Here is a 24122-nt window from a genome sequence, read left to right as displayed (position 1 = left end):
GTGATTTATTTCTCATTCGAGACGTCTCGATGTGCTTGCAAATAAAAAAAAATAATCATTCTGAATTAACTGATTAATATTGAGAAAGGGAGAGAAATGTTTCACAAATTAAAATAGATTTTAAGTAAGATTTTATATAGATTTTATAAAGATTTTTTATATAAATAATAGATTTTATATTTTAAATAAATGAGATTTTTTTTTAGAGTTTTTTTTAGATCTTATAATAAATCTTAATAATAGATTTTATATAAATAAATTTTGAGGTCTTTTTTTATAAAACACACGTGAATATTTAAAATATTTAAAAGTAAAAATTTGCTTAAACTATTATCTTCTTAAAATATTTATATCGGAAATATTTTTAAAGGAGAGAGAAGCTTTGAATGTTCATAAATAGAATTCATTGACAGATTTTCAGATAATATGATATATTTTCTCGAAATAAAAATATTATTGTAATATGTGAAATTATAATTTAAATATAATTAAAATAATTTCTGCACAAAAATTCCGATTCTTGCAATACAATTTTCATAAAATTATTTTCGACAATATTGCGCTTGATTGTTTATTCGCATCAATAAAATACCTAGTTATTAGTATTTTCGAATTGTCAGGTTTTTTTTTATTCAAAGTTTTTCAAAAATGTTCCTAAATTATCTTGTAATAAACCATAAGCACATTTCTAAAAAAAAAAGGCACCATGAACTTATCGTCTAAAAATCTTTGTGCATTTCAATTCTCTCCACCATAAAAGTATCTTTCCCTTTTCAAATGTTATCTTCACCTTGAGAAGCCTTGAAAGGAGATATTTGGAAGAATCGACACATTGTTTGACCACTCGTAAAGCTACGGGACAGACCGACATGTCGGTGCGATAATTGATGTAAAAAAAGACGACGGCGAGAAGGAATAGAGCAATTAAGCCGAAGGTAGCCTTTAAGATCGAGACGCGGAGACGCGATTCGAAACGAGGATTATTCGAGGATGAGGTTTTGTACGATTGTGCGGTCGCGTGATTCCAGGTAATATATCTTACCGAGGCCGTGTGTCGCTATCGGTGAGGAATATCGGTGAAGCTCTTCCCTTTTAGTGCAACAAAAGTCATAAGAGATACAGTCGAAACAAGCTACAATGGCAGATTTTGGTAAAAAAAAGATACACATGGCCTGCATTTATTGCATTATTTTACCCAAGTTCTTATCGGCATTATATTGCGAATAATTTTGCACTCTTAAATCTGTTCATTCTTTATGTATTATTTTTTTTTAATTATTTATTATCATACATTATTATTATCATTATTGCATTAATTTTTAAAAATTTTTATTATCATTATTAAATTTAAAAAAAGAGAGAACTGAGTCGCAGAATTGGAATCTTGCTATTTGTATGTCTAAAAAAATCTTGATGAAAAGAGGATTTTAATTAAAATTGTATAAAAGGTGTTAAAAAGCTCTAATTAAAATTGTAATAAATTTCATAAAAATAATTAATCATCCATTATGCTTCGAAAAGTTGAAGTTTGAGTTTGGGAAGAGAATATCGCGAGTTCGTGTCTCCTCTCGACGAATGATCTCGGGTTAAATAAAACTGTACTAGTTAGTCAATCCGACGTTGATCTCGTCGCGGTAAAAACGTAAGGCAACAGGAATCGTTTAGGACTCGGTTGGCCTTGTGGCCTCCTCTTTCTCGTTTCTTCAATCTCGCCCCCTTCCTCTCTATCCCCCGCATCCACGCGTCTTCTCGCTCGCTCTTCCTCTTTTCCTTCCTCCCTCTCTCTCACGCCCTCTCTCTCTTTCTCTCTCTGACCGATCCCTCGGCGTGAGAGCGGCCACACAAAGAGAGCACGAGAAGCACAATGGATTACTTAGACGGGTAGGTTAGTTTGCCGAATGAAGCGAGCCGGGCCCACGCACGTTAAGATAGGTCCTGACTGGGAATCCGGCGAGAAAGCGCGCCAAACGCGAGAAGCTTCGTCCTCGACAGCAGGACTAATTACTCCGGAACGATCCTCCACTCCATTGTATATAATACTAATGAATTATATATTTATATACAGGGTGTTCCGGACTTGACGAATCAACCGTTAATAGCAGATTCCCGAGATCATTTGGAGACGAAAGTTCTAATATCAAAATGTTGAGGAAGACTTCATGAAAATGTTCAAACTACTGACTACTGTCGCATCGAAGACACAATCGCGCTCACTGCAGAATCATACTTTTTATTTTATATTGATCCCTCTATCGATATTATCGCGTTGTACGCGAGCTCCTTGGAGAACGTAACGCGCCGATTGGTGATTTTTAATCTTTTGTAGTGCCGAATCTACATCTTCCTCAACATTTTGGTATTAAGATTTTCGTTTCCAAATAATCTCAGGAATCTATCATTAACGGCTGACTCGTTAAGTCTGGGACACCCTGTATATATGTGTGTGTATATTGTACGCATGTGTGTGAGACTCTTCAGTTACCTCATTAAATGAATTTTTATGGCTGTTTAACTCGAAGCGCAACAATCTGTCAAAATAATTGTCGAGATATTTAAATATTATCTTCGATTACTCTTAATATTTTCGATTCGTGACTTAATAGCTCATTTTTTTTTTTAATTATATTATTCATGTTAGGAACCTTCTGTCCGTTAGTTGAGAATAGTTATATCCGAATAAACGTAAGCTGGCATTTATATGTTTGATATGAAACGTGAAATACATGGATACGCCGTGGTCTACTAAGCCAATTATATTCCGCTTTCGACTAATTACTTCCTCTTCCGTAGCATGTAGGGTTGCACCCCTCCACGTTTTTTCATTTTTTTCTTATCTCATTCAAGATTACATATATAACATGTGATTCATTGCATTGCATAAATTTTTATATTCCAATCCGCTGATTAGAATGGAATATGAATCAAGAGGTAATTCATTAATTACTTGATGTTGTATTGGTCAATAGCACGTAATTTGGAGATATGTGTAAATAGAGGATCATAAAAAATTGGGGAGACTCTCGAATGAATTTAGTCGTTGAAGAAAAAGAGTTGAACGAATCTCTAGCGCGCTCGAAGCGAACTTAGGATGTTCTAAACGTGCGATCTGACGACGGGTCGTCCTTGGTTCTATCGATCAAAAACGAGCTGCATCCGGCTCACACGAGCAGCGAAAGCATTATCGAACTTATATAGTTCGGATACTCCGGTTTCACGTTCAATGTATTGAATTATTAGCGTACGATTCGACGTTGTCTTAATTATGTTAAATTGGAAACAAAATCTGATTTTTCCTTGGCACTACCGATTTCTTTACGCTTTTTTTTAAGTATTTACAAATTAATAAGCTAAATTTAAAATCAGTTATATTTAATTATGCTTTTTTGAATTATAAGAGGCATAATAATCAACATTAAATATCTAAAATTAAAAAACGATGCTATTAATAAGAATTCCTAAAAATTGTATAATTCGTTAAATAAAAGATCAAAGTATATAAAATTATTTTGATATTTAAGAAGAAAAAAATTAGAATTAAATAATTTGTTTTATTTTAAATTATTTCAAAAATGAAATAAAATTATTCATTTTATTTTAAATTATTTTAAAATTGGAATTACATTATTTATTGTTATTAAATTATTTTATTATTGTTGTTAAATTATTTTAAAATTAAAATTAAATTATTCATTTTACTTTAAATTATTTTAAAATTAGAATTACATTATTTATTTTATTCTAAATTATTTTAAAATTAGAATTGAATTATTTATTTTATTTTAAATTATGATTTAATTTTTTTACCAAAAATATGTGAAGCTAAGAACAATAATATTCAATATTTAAATTACAATAATATTTCCGAATGTTTAATGTTTGAATCCCTTATGTATCCCTCGTGAAAAATTGCTTTTAAAACATAAAAGGAAAGTTCGATTGCTAAATCATTTGAAGTGCGATAATCGAGGACGATACTTTTGTAAACGATTAGTTTTGACGAAATTAAAAGCGATGTTGCATCATGCGATAAATCACATTGTAACACGAAAAACACTCGATGCTTGCCATATTGCGAATTGCATTGATCGGAAATGACACGTTACTTGATGGAACTAGAGTGCATTGCATTCGACAAAAATAAAAACAAAACGTTCCGTTTCGATCGTAATCCAATCATCGTTTGTGCCAGATTCTCGTAATCGTCTTGCTATTTTTAGCTCTTCACTTTGAGGAAATAAAAAAGAAACTTTATCACATGTCGTTACATATCACGTATTAAAATTTAACGTTTGATTTTATTTGGATATTAAAGTTTTATCGTATATTGGAGTTTTATTGTATTTATTCAAAGTGAGTAATAATAATTTCAAGTGTTACATTTTTACCTCTAATTTTATGAATAGAAATGATTTTTTTCAGTCAGAAAAATTTTATATATATTTATAAAATTTCTTTTATGTCACAAAAGTAGAACAATTTCTTAATAAAGTAAAAAAAATATTTGAATTATCATTTTCTTAATTATTCCATTAATTGCATCTACATTTTATTGTCACAAATGACGACGGAATAATTAAGAAAATAGTAATTTCAATATTTTTTTTGCAATATTGGGAATTAACGCGCATTTTCAGAATTAAATAATTTGTTTTACTTTAAATCATTTTAAAAATGAAATAAAATTATTTATTTTCAATCTAAATTTTTAAAAAATTAGAATCACATTATTTATTTTATTATAAATAATTTAAAAATTAGAATCAAATTATTTATTTTATTTTCCTCCAGATCCGCTCGCGACTTCCAAAGCGCGTTTGTCAATGAAAGCTGGCGCGGAGGAGCAGAGATAACGGCCATTATGCGTATCTGAACGGCGTACAAAGTTCAGAGATTCGGGCCGGACCGCGTACGTTTCACGGCCGAACTGCGTAAAGAATGAAGGGGAAAAGTGGATTAATGAAAAAAAAAATTTTAATTTCATCATCGAACGATATTCCTCGACATCGCGTACATCCTGCAAAGATCCTAATAACCCAGAGAAAAAGTTCTCGTATCTCGCGACTTTTCCCGAGAAGCGGCTGCGAACACGCGGCGGCCACCGTCGCAAATTCGGCGAGCAAAAACGAATCTCGGGACGAGATGGGAAGAGGAGAGGAGAGGAGGAAGAGCGCACAGAGCGAGAGAGAGGTCCAGGGTCGCGCTGCGCTCGTTCGTAGATTAAATCACTCGGTCACTTTTCTTTCTAGCCAGCCGGCTGGGACAAAGGCCGGCGATTCTGGGAAGAGACTTGAGGCCCGAGAGACTTGAGAATTAAAATAATATCCGCTCGTTCGGAGATTAATGGCGGTGCGCCGATGTAATTTTTCTCGACGGCGTCCTCCTCCCTCGCGTCCCAGAGAGAGAGAGAGAGAGAGAGAGAGAGAGAGAGAGAGAGATAATGGAGGAATTTCCCACTCACACTCAGCATCGCCTCTCGATTCTGCGATGATTCGCGAGCGCGAGATAAATCGATTCCTCGATCTTTATCGCGGATTACGACGACGCCAAGTTACGTATCTTCGATCTCGAATCAAGCGAGTAACGAATACTGCGAAATTTTCAACGCTTATCTGCGAGATACGAAGTTACGCAATGATTTCCCATGATTACGGTGGACTGACGCTTTCATTTATATTTTTTAATATTTTTTTAATACGATTTCGAGATTATTATTATTCAGATTCGCTTTCGTTATCGTTGTCTTAATGATTATAAAATTGAAAATCGCGTTATCTTTCGCAAATATTTTATCTAAGATTCCTTCGGAAGCGATATACCGAGCGTATCGCATCGATTATAAAATAAATTACCGGGACATAATATAAACATCACGCATAATTCGAAAAAAATTTATATTTATCGTTTGATTTTTGCCGGTTGTCCTCTTCAAAACCCTCCATAATTCTTATTTTCGTGTGTTTCTTAGGGCACGAAGTGCTCGTTTTCTTATCGTTAACTGGGAATTGAATTACGATTCGATAAAGTCTACGTGACTCACGTTCGATTCAAGATGATCGAGACTCAAATCGTTTTTTCTTTCATCATCGATATCATAATCATCTTAAAGAAAATTCTGTATTTTTCCTTTTTAGACTCTCGTATTAATAAAAATTCGTTTTAATTTCTTAGGGAGAAATTGATAATTTCATGTCAAATTTTATGTCAAATTTACAAAATTTACAAATTGCTCTCAAGTACTTGGCTAATAATAATATTATTGATTTCATATTTAGTTTTGATATTCTATATTTTAGAAAAATTATTTATTTTGTTTTTAAAAAAAGAATTTTATGAGGAAATTTACTGTAAATTATTTTAAAGTAGTCTTCATTAAACATTTTGTCGCAAAATGGAATATTTTTTAAGTACTTGGCGTATTTTTTTAAGCTTTTTTTATGTTTTTTTTCTTGTTTAGAATTTCGTATTAATAGTGAGATGAAATTTCATATTTAATATAGACGCGGTATAAACGTGGAACAAACATGTAAGTGAATGGAAATAGGAACGAATCAATAATGGTATAAAATATATGGAACGTGACAATTAAATGTCATTTATAATTTTAGATATTTAAAATAGTTATTTCATTCTATTTTTCTTCTGTAAAAATTTTCAATACGTATATATTATTTATTCCGGCATTCTAAATTTATAGCCTGTTGCGATCAATAATTTCAAGTAAATTGTAAAAAAAGGAAAATAATGTTATACAAAAGCATATTTTTGATTTAGCATTTAGAAATGCGCAAGTGTGAAATGATGCTATATATAATATAAGATTAGCATAAATTATATATTATATAATATTATATATATTATATAATATTATATATATTATATATATTATATAATATTATATAATATTTTATATAATTATATATATATATATTTTTTATATTATAATAATATAAATATAATAATAAAGTTATATTGTAATAATATAAATATAATAATAAAGTTATATTATAATAATACAAATATAATAATAAAGTTATATTATAATAATATAATTTATATATAATAATATATTACATGTATAATAATTATGCACTATAATAAAATATGCGGCAATTATTATGACTTTTATATATCCTTGCTATTTGAATAAGATATATTTTTGGGAAAGAACGAGCATGTCTAATTACTACGATTCTTTGGTTCACAGTGGGGGAAGAGTCCATTTTACGCTCGAGACTCGTAGATTTTCTGAAATTGTAATTTTCTCGAATATAAATCGGTCACGGGACATAATTCTTATTCTCTTCCTCTTCCTCTTTCCGTGAAATCACAAAATACGCGTGAAGGACCAGGGCTTCGATTATGCATGCAAGTTTCCCTTTAGCCTTTGCAATATGAATGAACGTCTGTTATAGACTGAAATATCGGCATTTCTCTCTTGCAAGTCTATTAAATATATAATTTTTTTATACTTTATACTCTTATATGTTATAAGTTTATCATATTTTTCTTTATATATGCTTTATTATTAAATAATTTATATTATAATCATTTATATATAATTTATATAATTTATATGATTATATGTTTTTATACAGATTACTAATAAATGTGTTCTTCACAACATTTTATATAAAAGGTTTATTTAAAATATTTAATTTTCTATCTAATTAATTTCTGTTATACCTAATTTATATATACATAATTTATTTACAATTCTTTTACATTATTTTTTCCCCTTTGAAGAAAGAGTCTCATAGATCTCTTTTATATTTTACATTTTTTATCTATTTCAGCCTCGAACGCGTTTTAATTTTCTTTCTCTGTCTCTCTCTCTCTCTTGCAGAAAATTGGGTCTTTTTGGAAGCGTATTCGGTGACACGTTCGCCTGCTCGCGAGCCACAAAATCACCGTAAGTTGGGCTCGCACAACCGAAAGGCAGGTGCGAACGCGCGAGCTTCGCTCGTATTTTTCTTTTTTTTTCTTTTTCATTCTCCCCCTCCACTTCGAGGCTCGATCGCCACCTCTTCGTCGCTTATCCTCGACGATGGATACGTCGTTGACCGGTTCATTGACACCTGTCGAAAGACTTGGGTTTCCTCCGCGTGTACCTGACAATTACGCGCACGTGGGCCGGTTCTCCGCCTTTTTCTCTTTCTCTCTCCTCCTTTTTCCTTCGCCCTTAATCCGCTCGTAAGTCTTATCATTTATCGCGGTCTTTCAATGCCTTTCAATACTGCAGCCATTAAATCTTAAATGAAATTTCTGTCAAACTGATGTCTGCACAATTAGGATCAATCAAGCAACGAGATCTCTTTTTTTCTTTATACACTTATTTCCTCAAAGATCGCTTCGTCTTTCTTAGCGCTTTGAAGAAAGTCTGATGCGACGGAAATTTCTCTCGACATTTTTAAATTAACAAAAAAAATAGATCTCAAATTTTGCAGAGGAACTTATTTGAGGAGGATAAAAAAAGAAAATGCTGGCTGGATTCTTAGTCTCAATTTTACAAATTTGTTTGCTCCGAATTCATTGAGACTACTCTGGATGCTAATCGACCGATTTTGTCGTCGATGAGCGGCGATTAAGAGTTAACGGGACATTCGAAATGGCCGGAATGCTATCTCGATTTCTTAATAATTTCGTAAAACCTCGTTCGAAATTCGCGACGACACTTGGACGAAATTTACACATTCTCGGCTCATGTTTAAAATTCTCTTACATTGATACATTATTTTCTATGCTACTTATGTATCCAAAATAAATAGTGCAATTGAAATTATTGAGGGAATAAGAAAAGTTGTATAAACATAATTAAATGATATAATACAGTCCTAGACAAAATAAATCATACACCTTTCAACAAATTGAATTTGTTAGTATAACTATTCTTTTAACAAGCAAATAGATTATTAGATACAGGAAAGTCAAAGTATTTAAATAAAGAAAATAGGAAATAATAAAAATTATGCTCAATTATTTTGTAAAAAATTTATTATTTAATATTGTTACATTTTGCCCTGGACAAAATAAATCATACACTTTTAGAAGTAATAGTTAGCAAATAAATAAAGTTAATTCTAATTATGTATTAGTACTTAGTATGACCACCTTTGGCTTTCAATACCACTTCCAGTCGGCGAGGCATACTTTCGACTAATTTTTTTAAATATTCAGGATTAATTTCCTGCCAAGCCTTCTGGAGTGTTGCATAGAACAATGTCTTGTTACTTACGTTCGTTTTATTCACGTTCATGTCCAAATAAGTCCACATAGTTTCAATTGGATTAAATCTAGTGATTGTGGCGACCATTCGACCAGTTTTACCTTATTAGATTTGAAAAGTGCAGTGGTTTTCTTCGTCTTATGCTTAGGGTCATTATCTTGTTGGAAGATCAAGTTATTATATTTTCTAAATCCAGTTTCAAAAGAGATTCTTTCAAAATATGGAGACGGTAATATTATGGTATGGGGATGCTTTACATGGTCTGGTATCGGTAATTTAGCTCGAATTGAAAGTGTCATGACGGCAGAAGGATATATTGATGTATTGTGTGAGAATTTGAAAGAATCTCTTTTGAAATTAGGTTTAGAAAACAATCTTCCAGCAAGATAATGACCCTAAGTGAAGAATAAAGCGAAGAAAACCACTGTATTTTTCAAATCTAATAAGGTAAAACTGGTCGAATGGCCGCCACAATCACCAAATTTAATCCAATTGAAACTATGTGGGCTTATTTAGACGTGAAGGTGAATAAAACGAACGTAAGTGACAAGATCGTCCCATGCAACACTCCAGAAGGCTCGGAAGGAAATTGATCTTGAATACTTAAAGAAATTAGTCGAAAGTATGCCTCACCGACTGGAAGCGATATTGAAAGCCAAAGGTGGTCATACTAAGTACTAATCACAATTAGAATTAGCTTTATTTATTTGCTAACTATTACTTCTAAATGTGTATGATTTATTTTGGCCAGGGGAAAATGTAATATTGAATAATAAATTTTTTACAAAAGAATTGAGCATAATTTTTATTATTTTATATTTTCTTTATTTAAATACTTTGAAATGCTTCGACTTTCCTGTATCTAATAAGCTATTTGCTTGTTAAAAGAATAGTTATACTAACAAATTCAATTTGTTGAAAGGTGTATGATTTATTTTGTCCAATACTGTATGTGCTATAAGAATAAAATTAATAAATAGTTAATAATCATAAAAAAAAAAAAACTTTTTTAGATCTGTTTCTGATTAAATTAGATAAGACACAAAGACATATTGTTTTCTTCGATTTGTTGGATTGGGTAAAATTGCACATTCTAGCTATTTTTAGAAATAATTTATTCTTTCACAAAAATTTTTAAATTATTTATTTACTGATAATATTATGACAAACTATTTTTTGCACTAAAGAAATTCTTTTTCCCACATTCATAATATTTAAATAAATAAATAATAATAAATTTCATTGAGAAAAAATATGCAAAAATTGTTGAAAGATTTTGATTTAATATTTTTTTGTTTTATGATAATTAAAAAATGATTGTTTTATCTTTAGGAATTTTAAATCAAAATTGTAGTTAATTGTTCTTATGTCAATTTTGATTTAATTTTTATATAAATTTTATATAAAATAACTAATTTAAAATAACTAATAAATTTTAAAATTATTTAAATTAATAAATTATTTAAAATAACTAACTTTTATTTAAAATAAAATGTCTTTTTCTAAAATTATTTATTTTCGATTGATAAATATACTGTTTAGTTTCATTGATCTCAAACAACTGATATCGTGTATATAAAATTCAGAGCGCAACCGAAAAAGCAGATTGGGAGGACGAGGTTCAATGAAACTCGCTTCATTGAAAGGCTCTTCTCTTACTTAAAACTCGCGGAATCGGACGCCACAAATGTGGACCGTACAAATGACGAATAGAAACACACGGAGCAGACGAGAAGTGACTTGAGGCGCTTTCGTTATGTCGAAAATTCCGGCGCGCTGTTTGTCGAGAAGTCAATGGCCGGGTATCTAAAACAAACACGTGTCTCTCCGAGCAGAGCTGGATGGAGGTCACGATAGACAAAGATGTGTCCTCTTCCCAAAGAGAGAGAAAGAGAGAGAGAGAGAGAGAGAGAGCGAGAGAAATGTATATTTTAAGAAAAAAAGTTTTTCAAGAAATAAAAAATGTGACAAGAGCAGAAAATAAGATACATAAAAAAATAATAAATAGAATTATTCTCAAGATAACGAGAGGAGATTAGAACGTCGAAAGTGTGCGTTAAAGGAGACAAATTTTAAGATAATAAAAAGGAAGAGAAAATCCTGAAAATATTTATTTATTTCGATGCGAGTCATATCTAGATTATGCAAACGCAACGTGTGTCGGAGTGTCGCTCGGGTTCAAGCGATACTCCGAGGTTAAAGCTAAATTTCCATAAAGTAATCGCGAGCAAGTTCCTAAAATAAATGCGATAAGAACGGGAGATTGAGGGCGACAAATAGAGAACGAACTGTTGAGGAGATCGAACATCTGGAGCGAGTTTCTGGAGAGAGAAAGAGAGCGTATTTATTGCAATTTTCTCGTAAATCTTTCTTTAACCGAAGACCAACTTAAGACGCTGCATAAATTATAATCAATAATAATCGATAATAATTTTCTATCGGCTTCCGCGTAGTTCTCGTCAAGTGGGATCGCTTTGCAATTTGCTAGAAAATGAAGAAGAAGACGAGTCAAGACAGAGAAAGAAAGAAAGAGAGAGAGAGACATACATATATTACTGCGATCTCTCTTCGTGGCGCTAAAGATAGCGACTTCCTTCCTCTTCACAAACGCACCGGCGTTTCTTTCAAACCCTCCTCGCGTCGATTCTGCTCCATTTCTTTAATTCCGAGACGCTATAGTGCATAACTCTCTGCTGAATAATTAAATAAAATTAAATAAAGAATTTAATTAAATAAAAAATTTAATTAATTAATTAATAATTTAAAAATAATAAAATTTAATTAATTAATAATAAATTTAATTAAATAAAAAAATACCGCTCTTTCTTTTCCAACAAATTCTTCGACGTGGAAAGTTAATATCGTTCAACGATCTCGAAGTGCGTTTTGCATATATTACGCGTTTCCGGAGCATTATATCGAAGCACGATATAAAGGCGTGACGAGAACGTGATTCATAGAGTTTACAGAAATATATCGCCATTTGGGATCGCACACGAGGAGCAACAAGTACAACAGCTCTATTCAACAGCGACATAATTGGCATTAATATTACAGTCGATATCGCGGGACAGTTCCAGATGACAGCTCGGTTGCCTCGGACCTCGATACGAGAACGCGAATGGCTGTAGAAATAATAGGACACGGGGCAAAGTCCTGTTCGAGGAACGCGGTGCAAGGTAAGGTTTTTCGCGAATCCGAGAAGCGTCTGAAATTAAACGAGCCGAGACGATCGTCGCAAAATGTCCGCCTCGCTTGAATTTCGTCCATTCAAGAAGATAAAACGGGAGGGAGATTGAATTTCTCGATAAGAAAAAAAAAAAAAATCAAATCACGCAGAAAAAGGAGAATATTTTTAACGCTAATCATCTAAATACGTGGCATTTAGCTGAAAAAAGCGCCGAGCTCGAGGAGGAATTTTCATACCTCTCCGGGTATATAATATAAATGATACGCATCAATCAGATGCGGTGGATCATAACGGTTGATAATAACAATCGCGTTCGTCGTCCGCTGGAAAACCATTATAATAATTGACGCTTTCTCTTTCTCTCTTCCTCCGTCTCTGTCTCTCCTTCCCTCTTCCGTCCTCTCTCTCTTTCTCGGCTCATGTCGCGGAAAGAGCATCGAGAATTGGCAGGCCCGAGAATTACCTGGCCGCCCGAGGCCTGTGCGAGGAGGAGAGGGCGAATCGTAAGGCCCCATCAGTGTCGGTTACCTGGTGTACTGTTAACAGGTAACTTTTTTCGGGGGCAGGTGGTCCCCCCGAGCGGCGGGCACGCGACAAATCAAGCCGGGGCCCGGGCAGCGATTGCAAAAAGAAGGAAGAAATTGCGCGCGCGGACATGTTTATTCGGACCAACTTGTGGACATCCGGGCGAGGGGGGAGGGGGGGGAGGCAAGAGGGAAAGGTGCGAGAGAAATAATACCGAGTCATTGCACCTTTTTTGCCGAACCTTCCTCCTGCTTTCGAGGTGCGTCGAATTACAAAGTACCCCGGGTTACCGGGGAATCATGCGGGGCTTTTTGCGCGAGAATATTTTTTTTCGAAAATTAAGCGCGGGACACGGGTACAAACAGATCGACGCGATCCGTCTTAATCGACGTAGCTTCGAGGACGCGCGAAAATGAACGGCTCGTTCGAACGAATAGGTTTTTTCTTTTTTTTTTTTTCACTTTACGGAATATTTTTTTAGGGAGTAATTTTTATAATTTTTTTTTCAAACGCTCTTTGTATTTATTATATTTTTTTTAACCTTCCAATTTTTATGAGAAGGGCGTGAAAAAATTGTAACGTGCACGTCTGAAGTGATTGGACGGCCGTTTAAACTGTATTTCGGGAGAGAGGAGAGGAAACGTGAAACATCTCGAGCAAATGGGACGCCTCTTCAAGACGTTTGAAAAAGAAGTATATCGAGCACGCAGACAGTTTCGGATGTGAATAATGTATTCCTAGGAGCATCTGCTCGCTCTAGCTCTACATCGGTGGATGCAAATTCTCGCGTTACATAGTATCGGAATAGAGAGAGATATACGTGTGTATTTTATACTATATTATTATGCGTATATACGGTGTATATAATTATATAAATATTAAATTATATGTTATATATATATATATATATATAACATATATATATATATATATATATATATATATATATATATATGTGATATAACATATATATATATATATATATATATATATATATATATATATTAAATTTAATATAAATTATTTAATTATAAATTCAGTTTTGAACAATTTAAAAATTTCTATATCTGTAATTAAGCAAGAATATAAATTATACAATTAAATATAATTATATTTAATTGTATTATATAATATATATTCTTGCTTAATTACAGATATTTTAATTACAGAAAGTTTTAAATTGTTCAAAACTGAATTTATAATTTTTTCCAATAAATATAATACGTTTAACATTCGATGTAAAAATTTAAATAGAAAAATATTTATGACAGAGTGGAGAATATTATATATTATTTGGAAATAAGCTTAAGGTCCCTTCAAAAATATTTACCTAAAATCCTAAAAGAGAGGATAATTTTGCCTCTCTTGAGAAATATCTAAAAAAATCTATAAAATCTCAAAGAAAAAGGTTTTCTCTTATTGCTCGCAAGGATCAAAGGAGAAAAATTTCCGAATAAGTTTAGAATAAATAGTTGTCTCGAATAAACAGTTAGCTAGTACCTGAATTATTTGAGCTTTGAATATTTTTGAGTCTCATGCCTATCCCCGATAAATGACAAATCTCGAGGGGTTTTAGAAGATAACGGTTGATCGATTCGGCACAAGCCAGCGTGTTACAAGGAAAGAAGAAAGTGCTAGAGGAGGCGGCGAGAATGGAAGAATGTGGCAGCTTCCTGTTGGCGTCTCCAGCTCCGACTTTCGGTTCGGCTTCGGGATCGTGCTCAGCAGAATGGCGTGCACGAACGCCGGCTGTGAAAGAGGAAGACGCATGCTGTGCACGCACATGCAGGCCACGACATAGCTTTATGGCGTGGCCTGCGGTCGGCGTACAATTTGGGAAAAATCTTTTGAGAAAATCCTCGAAAATTTTCGTTTTCGTACGTTTCAGGTGAAAAGAGATTCGAAAGAAGAACAACGGATTTTCGTTGCTTGAGATATTAAATATTTTCGAGTAGTAAATTATAAACAATATCGAGATACATAAATAAAAATAGCGCAATAATTTATTTATATACTGCTATAAAAATTTATCATAAATAATTTCGAAGAATAATTATTAGTTTTGAGAGAAAAGATATTTTGAATATATATAATTTTTTAATTAGAATTTATTAGAGTTAATATAATTATTTATAATATAATAATTATTTCTAATATATTAATATAATTATTTTGCATTTTTAATTATAATTATTATATACGATATATTGAAAGCTTTGTTTCAAAATTAAATATGAGTTCGACTTTTTGGAATTCAAAGTTGCTGCATCTTAATTATATTATTGTTAGGATTTTTAGTCCTCAAAATAAATTTGATTAAATATGAGTTTATTGTGGGAAATTATAAATTATATCATTGAAAATCTACTAATCTAAAAATAAAAATCTAAAAATCTAAAAATACTAAATCTAAAAATACCCCTCAGATTTTTCAACACATTTATTTAAAAGTAAAATTTCTTAGATGATTAAATACGATTTAATCTGATAGAAAAATTCTGATATAAAAATAATGTTCTCATTATTTTAATATCATATAATTATAATTATTTTTCAAAAGAATCCAAAAAGAATTAATTTTTTTACAGCATCTTTTTAGAAATAAATACCAGATATCGATAGAATCGACGCGGGCACTAACAAAATGTACGATTCCCAGGTAGCTGAATACTTTGTTCCGGTACTGCTCTAAAACGATGCGAACACAGAGAGCTCGCTCGTTCGCTAGACAGTTCGAGCCGCCTAAAGCCCGATTAGACGAACCGCGCACTCTTGGCTCTTCGGCAGAGTTCTCTTCTAAAACCTAACTCAACAACCCACCAAACTAGTTCTAGCCTCGGCTCGTCGCTAACGTTCCTCGCGCGGCATTGTATCCGAGGATCGGCCCTTACGTTGCAGAAGCAACGACCGTATTGCTAACGAAACGTAGGGGGAGAGGAAGCGTTCGCTCCAGAGAGAGAAAGAGAGAGAGAGAGAGAGAGGGAGAGAGAGAGAGAGAGAGAGAGAAATGCTCGGGGTCCCGGCTCTCCTTCCTGTAGCTCACTTCTAAGCAGCCCTTTCGCGCTCGCTCGATATATCGGCTAAGAGAATACAATTACGTATATGGGAGACATTTTAAGAGGAGACTTTCTCTGGGGAAATTTTCTGGCGTCTCTACACTTTTTTTCCCCTTGAAACGTAACTCGACGCGCTAAATTTAAAATAGACCGCAGCAGACGCCATATTTAATCATGAATGTCATATTAATCGTAATCAAGACAAGAAAAATTTGAGGACTAAAAGTCTTAATAATATTATAATTAAAATACGAGAAAAATTTGAGGATCAGAGACCTCGATAACACATATTTAATTTAATTTCGAAGCAAAACTTTCCATGTCATATGTAATCCTTATAATTAAAAAAGATATATAAAATTAAATTAAATTGAAATAAATTGAATTAAAATTAAATTCAAAAAATATAAAATGACTATATTAATAATAATGATTATATAATATTATACATATATAATATTTTTGAGACTCTAATAATTACTCTTCGAGATCGTTTTTTATTGCCGGAATTAAGAAAAATATGAAGGTATCCTTGAAAAAAAAAAAATTCCACGATATTACAAAAGCGTTTTATAATCGCGAATAAATGTATCAAAAATTTTGTCGGGCAATAATAATTATAATTGAATCGAAGAATAATAATCTCTCGTTCTTCCTATGATTCTACGTCAAGTATACAAGGTGTCGGTTTCGAAAAAGCACGTGTTTCCGAATCGAATCTCGAGAGCGTCCGAAGAAATTTAAGGGTGCATCGATGTTTTACGTTTACGGAGAGTCGTCAATGGAATTTACGAGCCGAATACCGGCGAGAGAGCTAGAGAGAGAGAAAGAGAGAGAGAGAGAGAGAGATAGAGAGAGGCATGGCCGCGAAACGTGACGAGTAGTCGCGACTAGTCGATTTTTCGGCGGCGACGAGGCGGAGGAGATGAGGTCGGCGGCTATTCGCGATGTAAATTTCAACCTCGGAGAAGACGACGATGGCGGCGACGGCGGAGGCGGCAGAGAGGGGAGGGGGGGCGAGCGGGGGAGGACGGCGGGAGCTTCATACGTCAAACGGGCGCACGCTCGCCGCCATTCGCGACCTTGACCACATTTCTTCTCCTCGGGAGAACTCGTCGACCGATTACTACTAGTCGCCGGGCGTGACTCCTCTCGTGGTGTCGGCTCGAAATTCTCACGATCGACGGGATAAGTCGGCAGCGTTTTTAGATAGAAATTAGGTTAGGTTAGGAAATTAGGTTATCGAGTTGACGAAATATGAAGCGCGAGCTGTACGTTGTCTGTTTAATTTGTTTGAGATTAAATCTTTTCAATCTCTTGGAGATTAAAAATTCTTTAAGGGGGGAAATAGTCTGCTCTTTCTTCTGTTTATATATTTTTTTTGCCGTTTTAGGGATGGATTTCTCGACGGATAAGCGGAAGAGTGTAAGAGTTTCTCGCTGGAACTTTGGGTTCTTTTTTTTCTTCAATAATATTCTCGACGAGCGTTTTATTATATCAAGTTATACGTGTCGTGTTTAAGATTCAAACGAATGCGAGACTGGTAGAATAGCAGCCCCGACTTATGTTACTGTCGACAATCTAGCGATTAACGGACGCGTTCAGTCGCCTAACGTCTCGTCACGCGTAGTTAAGTTCCATTTGGCTGATGATTTTTGCGCGCGTTATATGCGTAGAGAAGCATTTCGCTGGACAAGAGCCTAAGTCCCTTTCCAAAAAGTTGACTTGACCAATTTGAAAATTCGTTCTCACACTTTCAGTATCTCCTGGTCCCTTTTGAAAATTCGCAGAAGTAAAAAGCAAGACACTTCCAAGACCCAAAGACTGCAAAGATTTAAGTTAGGATTTTTTCAAGCTCGCATATTTTTAGCAAAATCTCTTTTCCTTTAGATATGCAACTGGCATTCTAGTATTGTTAAAAGACAGGTGGAGGGAGATTGCCTGTAATTGTTGGAAATTTATGAGAAATTTGTGAAAAGAGGAACTTGTCGGCGGGTGTCCGTTCGAGTATTTTGCTTCTGGCAAAGATGGCCATCTTTTTTATCGTCCGCGTCAAATTCCTCGAAAATTCGGTGTGCTCGGTTTTGGCGGGAAGAGGCCTCGTAATCGGGGCGATCGAGACGACGGCACGACTCGCGTCATTATCAGCAACTTATCGCCCACAGACGCGATCTTGTCGAGGCTGGCGCCATTTTATCGTCATTTTTAGCGCCTCCGTCTCGTGGATGGGTTTTCCGCGCGAGTCGAGTGGACGGAAGTGCCTCTCGTTTCCGGGAAACTCGACGAGACCCTCCTTCCAATAGACTTCGACTTGACCACAAGTTAAAGACGAAGAAAAAATATACATAAAGGAGTAAAAAGTTCTTCTAAAAATATCTGTAACGAGATTATTCCATGTCTTTGGCATCCTCGAATCACCGGATGTTCCAGAGTTATTGTACATTTTCTTATGAAACGTTTGCGGTGACGTTTCCAGTGACTTTTGAGGCAATGTTATCACTGAATCCCAATTTGATTTCCCGGTAGGCTTCGAAATGAGATAAGATATCGTTGCGTTTATTTTATCGATGTATAGTGGACCTTCCCGAAACACACGTGGCAAGGTTAGAATAAATTTCATCATAAACACTGAGCAAGAGGCCTTGACCACTTCTTTTTTTTTTTCGACAAAAGTTCAAATCGGAGATTCTCGCAAAATAATCGTAATCTCACTCGCAAACTGAATCGAATTCTCGAGCCTAGGAAGTGCGATAAGGCTCGAGATATAACGCTAATTATAAGCGTATCTGCGCGATTTTGGAACAGCCTAATTTCTCATTCAACTTGCGTCTGCCTTAATCTGACAACTTAATCGAAATTGAAAACGTTCAAACGCAATCGAATAAATATATTATTTGTCTATTTTATTTTATTTTATTTTATTATTATCAGCACGATCGAACGCGTAAGCCATTTTAATTGCAAGTATTTTGCATTAATTACATTTATGTGTGTGTATAAAGTCTATTGTATTATTATAAATTTTTTATAGAAAATTATAGAGATGAGAATATTGTATATAAGTGTTTTGTAAAATTGTAACACCGAGGGAATTAAATTTTGCATCGTTAATAAAAATCAATTCGATGAGAGGCTATTTTTACAAACAGCTGTCAAGTGTCATTTCAATGTTTCATTCTCAATTGTTTATGCGCCGAATAATTTATATATCACATTTGGATGATTTAATATAATATTTTGATAATACTTTTATCTGAGCAACTAGAATTCTGCAATTATTTAAATATACTTTTATCTAATAAATTAATATATTTTTATCATCACACCTAGAGCTGAATTATTTCAAACACACGAGGTATCTTAGATAATATTGACAATTGATAACATTGATAATTGATAATATTAAATATTGATAATATTGATAAATTGACAGTTTCGTTTGTCCCATCGAGTCATTATTTTATGCAAACCGGAAGAGGCGTCTCTCGTGAACGTCATCCAATTTCACGTCAAAGCTTGCGTTTATCGAGAGGAGAAAGGAAAAAAAAACAACGGGCGGTCAACTATCGATGTGACAAACGCAACGTGACATTTCGAGAAGAATCTTTCGAGAGATATTTCGTCGCTTTTCAACAAAATACTCGCTCTAGCGATTCAGAAACATACCGTACGCAAATCTTTACGTCCACGTCGACCTTCTTACAATCTAGCAAAAAGCGGTTTAAGCAAAGCTCGGAGATGAAGGTTCATTTTCAATGCAATATCGATGCAATTATTCGCTCTGTCGCATTTTTAACGCGAATGCAAGGCAGAGTATCAGGCAGGCAATGCTAGATATAAGATCTTGTATAAACAGCGGACGGTGACGAGATAGGAGTGAGAAAATAATAATAAAAAAAAATATTAAGGATGATCTAAAGCAAACATTCTTCAGAGGTGTGATTAGAACCTTCATCTCCGTCTACAATTCTCGCATAATGGCTACTTATATCTATGGGAAAGGTTCTTGCAAGCTCAACAACAACTGGCATAAGCTTGGGAGAGAGCAGCAGCGTAGGTGGCAAAGCGTTAAAAGCGTTTTATTAGCATACAAGTGATCAGCGAAGCAAGCGCTCGTTCCTCCAGGATCCTCCTCTCGCGCCTCTCTTCCGCCTCGTCGTCGTCGTCGTCGTCGTCGGGATGAAAAGCAACGATAAAAAGCATTATAAAAGCATCAAGAGAAGCTGAGCTCACGTAAGCAACGACTCACCGTTCAGCTTGTCGATCGCCCGATCGGCCGTGGACTGATCGGCGCAGTCGACGAAGGCGTAGCCGCCGCGCTTCACCAGGATCGTGGTGCAGGCCAGGCTGTGCTCCTGGAAGAGCTGCCTCAGGGCGCTCTCGTTGCAATCTGATGGCAGATTGCCCACGTAGAGCTTGGACATGGTGGCTGGCTGGTCGCTTCTCGACGCTATGATGCCGGCTTCCGAGCGCGGTCACGTGCGTATCGGTGCCTCGATGACCTGGGCCTGGATGGACGACGGTGCCCGGCTCCGAGTACTGACCTCGTCGTAGACACGGGGGCCACCGTCTGGACTACGTGGACCCGGTGCGGGAAAGAGAGAGAGAGCGCGCGTGGACGCGAGCGAGAGGAGGACGATGATGATGACGAGCGGGGGACGTTCGGGTTACGAATCGCGAGATCCGCTGTTTCCTTTCTGTTCCTTCCCGCGGGACGAGACGAGGTTTATCTTATCCGAGGAGCGATGATGGATCGCGGCGGATGGATCCTGGCGGACGGGGCTCCCAGATGGACCGGCACAGGACACGGCGAGATCGATCGCGGATCGCGCGCACACAAAAAATTCGCGGAGATAAATGGGGCGAGGAAGCACACGAGGTCCTTCTTGGATGACTTGCGACGACGACGAGATCGATCCTCGACTTGGGCTCTCTTGGTGGCACCTTCTTTTGTTTTCCGCTGCTAGCTTCCTCACGCCTCGACTGGCCGACTGCGAGCCGCTCGATCCGCGGGTAGGCGACGACTGTGCGTGCGGTCCCTCTCTCTCTTTCTCTCTCTCTCTCTCTCTCTCTCTCTCTCTCGTTTTTCGTCTGCCTCGCAAACGCGGCGCTGTTGCGCGAATCTGACGCGCTTCCGGTGGCTGTCCGTCAGCAGCTCGATCGCAGAAACCGACGACGACGATGGAGACCGGCCGGCGTGTCCTCGCAGAAATGGCTCGCCCCGATTGCTCCGAGTTTTAAGGGACGCGCGCGTTCGCCAGGATCGTCCGTCTCTCTCCCTCGCGGCGACTCGCGGCGTGTCCAAGAGATTGTCCCCCTCCCCTCTGTCTCTCTCTCTCTCTCTCTCTCTCTCTTTTTCTTTCGGCGACAACGACGCACCTTCCTTCCACAGGCTCTCCTCTCTTTGGCTAGACCGCAACGCGACGGGATTCTAAGGGGCTCTCTCGTTCGGTATCGTGCCCCTCTTTCACCCCTTTGCCTCGCAGAAGACGGGGAAGGGGAGAGGAATCGAGACTCGATGCAAACTTGTCTCTCTTCCTCTCTTTCCAGCTAGTTTTCTCGTCCTCTCTCTCTCTCTCTCTCTCTCTCTCCCTCTTTCTTTCGCGAATTCGTCGTTCACGCGTGCACTCTTGTGCCTCCGTCTCTCTCTATCCTTCTCCTTTTCTCTCGCGCGCGAATACAAACGCAGCGCGCCGAGCGGGAAACCGACTCGAGATACGCCGGCGATTGGCGCGCCGATTGGCCGCTCGCGGACCACGTGGGTGACCCCACCGACTCCCACCCTTGCTCGCGATTGGCCGCTTTTCGCACGCCGGTTTTCGCAGCCTCTTCGCGCGCGTCTGCGTGCGTGCGTGCGTGCACGCGCGAGTATGCATGCGTGCACGCTAGTTTCTTCTCCCGCTCGTCTTTTCTCAATCCTCTTTTCTCTTTCTTCCCTCTTTCTCCCGGTATCTCGCGCCAATTGCGCGCGCACCACGAACGCACGTTGCATAGACGCGTGTATGCGTGCGAGTTCTATTCGCGCCTCCGCGCTAGGTTTGCAGAAATCTACCGGGTGTTTTTGGAGAACGCCGCGACGAGGTTATGTCGCTCGACGCGAGAGGCTTTCAGATCATTACAAGGCTCGTTCAACGAGTTTCCTGTAAAACTCCATGCTTCTATTATTGTTCTACGATTTTCTCATGCGCAAGAATAGAGACATTTTTATTTATCAATATGTTTAAGTAGATTTTGATAAAAATTTTTCTAAAAAGATTTTTTTTATTCAAATTTTTATATTATAATTATTTACACTCAAGCTTATATCTATATGAATTTTGCTAAAAGAAAATTTGTAAAATGTTGATTATTGTTCTACGATTTTCTCATGCGCAAGAATAGAGACATTTTTATTTATTAATATGTTTAAGTAGATTTTGATAAAAATTTTTCCAAAAAGATTACTCAGATTTTTATATTATAATTATTTACGCTCAATCTTATATCTGTATGAATTTTGCTAAAAGAAAATTTGTAAAATGTTGATTATTGTTCTACGATTTTCTTATGCGCAAGAATAGAGACATTTATCAATATGTTAAGTAGATTTTGATAAAAATTTTTCTAAAAAGATTACTCAGATTTTTATATTATAATTATTTATACTCAATCTTATATCTATGTGAATTTTGCTAAAATAAAATTTGTAAAATGTTGATTATTGTTCTACAATTTTCTCATGCGCAAGAATAGAGACATTTTTATTTATCAATATGTTTAAGTAGATTTTGATAAAAATTTTTCTAAAAAGATTACTCAGATTTTTATATTATATTTTATTTTATATTATATTTTATATTATATTTTATATTATATTTTATATTATAATTATTTATACTCAATCTTATATCTGTGTGAATTTTGTTAAAAAAAAATTTGTAAAATGTTGATTATTGTTCTACGATTTTCTCATGCGTAAGAATAGAGACATTTTTATTTATCAATATATTTAAGTAGATTTTGATAAAAATTTTTCTAAAAAGATTACTCAGATTTTTATATTATAATTATTTATACTCAATCTTATATCTGTATGAATTTTGCTGAAAGAAAATTTGTAAAATGTTGATATTAGAAATATATTGCATGTGAAGTATTTTATTTACAGAATAAATTTTACGAACAGATTTTCTATTTGTGGCTAGGTTCGATTGTCTTTTAATGCTTATTGGCTCGACAAATTATACAATAATATGTATATATATATTTCGGGTACTACAACTGCAAAGAATTTTTATAAAATATTATTTTTTTAATGTTTATCTTCTAATTTATTGCAAGCATGAGTCAATATGGAATAATAAAACTAAATGTCAAATTTTACGATAAAATGAGTTTTTTATTTCCCATGTTTCTTCACAAATACTTTTTTCTTTTATTTTTCTCTATGAATATTGAGCGAATTAATTTGTGCACAAAAATATTTCAAAAATTGCGAGAAAGCTGCATGTTTTTTTCCAGATTCAATCGAGCATCGCATTATGTGATACGCGCGATACTCGTCAACGTCCTTAAAAAAACGCTCGCCGCAAGGAGGAAACGCGAAGGATAATAATATTCAGAGCCGTGCGAGCTACAATGTAGGACGAATTACAATATGAAACGCCGTATGTCGGTATTCCATTAAAATTAGGCTGCCGAGGAGAGCATGCTAATTATTCCGCGGGTTCTCTACAAAAGTTCCTTCGCCCTGGTTCTCTCGCCCGACTATCCCGTCGTCCTCTCTCTCTCTCTTTCTTCACCTCTCCCTCCCTCCCTCTCTCTTTCTCTCTCTTTCCCTCTACGATACGTAGGGATAGACAAATCCTACTCTTAGAGTAGTGTGTGCACCTCTCACAAAAGGGGTGGAGTGAGACAGCTGGCCGTGTGCCCAGGGTCAGGGTGCTGCGGAGCCATGGAAGAGGGCGAAAAAAAAGGAAGAAACCGCGCCCATGTTGTTTCTATTCACCTGCCCGTGTTCGAGCGACGCCGAGCGAAGACGTTGTTAATAAATTACGATTAATTAACGGGAAGCGAGGCCGCCAACGACCGCGTTTAATTACAGCGACACCAACATTCAACGTTATACAATTCGCGCGCGTCATTATTT

General features: G+C 35.6%; 1 protein-coding gene across 3 annotated transcripts in view; it reads right to left on the bottom strand.

Annotated features, from left to right (window-relative positions):
• Window positions 1-21309, bottom strand: part of LOC105258497 (insulin-like growth factor 2 mRNA-binding protein 1) — a 121075-nt gene extending 99766 nt beyond the window's left edge. For 2 of the 3 annotated variants that reach the window (XM_025410183.1, XM_025410184.1), the window contains exon 1: window positions 20244-21309. In XM_025410183.1, the coding sequence (XP_025265968.1) occupies window positions 20244-20418 (175 nt within the window). In that variant the 5' untranslated portion in view covers window positions 20419-21309. The remainder of the gene's footprint in view (window positions 1-20243) is intronic. The other variant, XM_025410185.1, reaches the window with a different exon arrangement.
• Between the last annotated feature and the right edge of the window lie 2813 nt (window positions 21310-24122).

Source organism: Camponotus floridanus, unplaced genomic scaffold (genome assembly GCF_003227725.1).
Source record: "Camponotus floridanus strain SB8 unplaced genomic scaffold, Cflo_v7.5 scaffold3, whole genome shotgun sequence".
Classification (NCBI taxonomy): domain Eukaryota; kingdom Metazoa; phylum Arthropoda; class Insecta; order Hymenoptera; family Formicidae; genus Camponotus; species Camponotus floridanus.
This window is presented reverse-complemented; position numbering and strand designations above follow the sequence as displayed.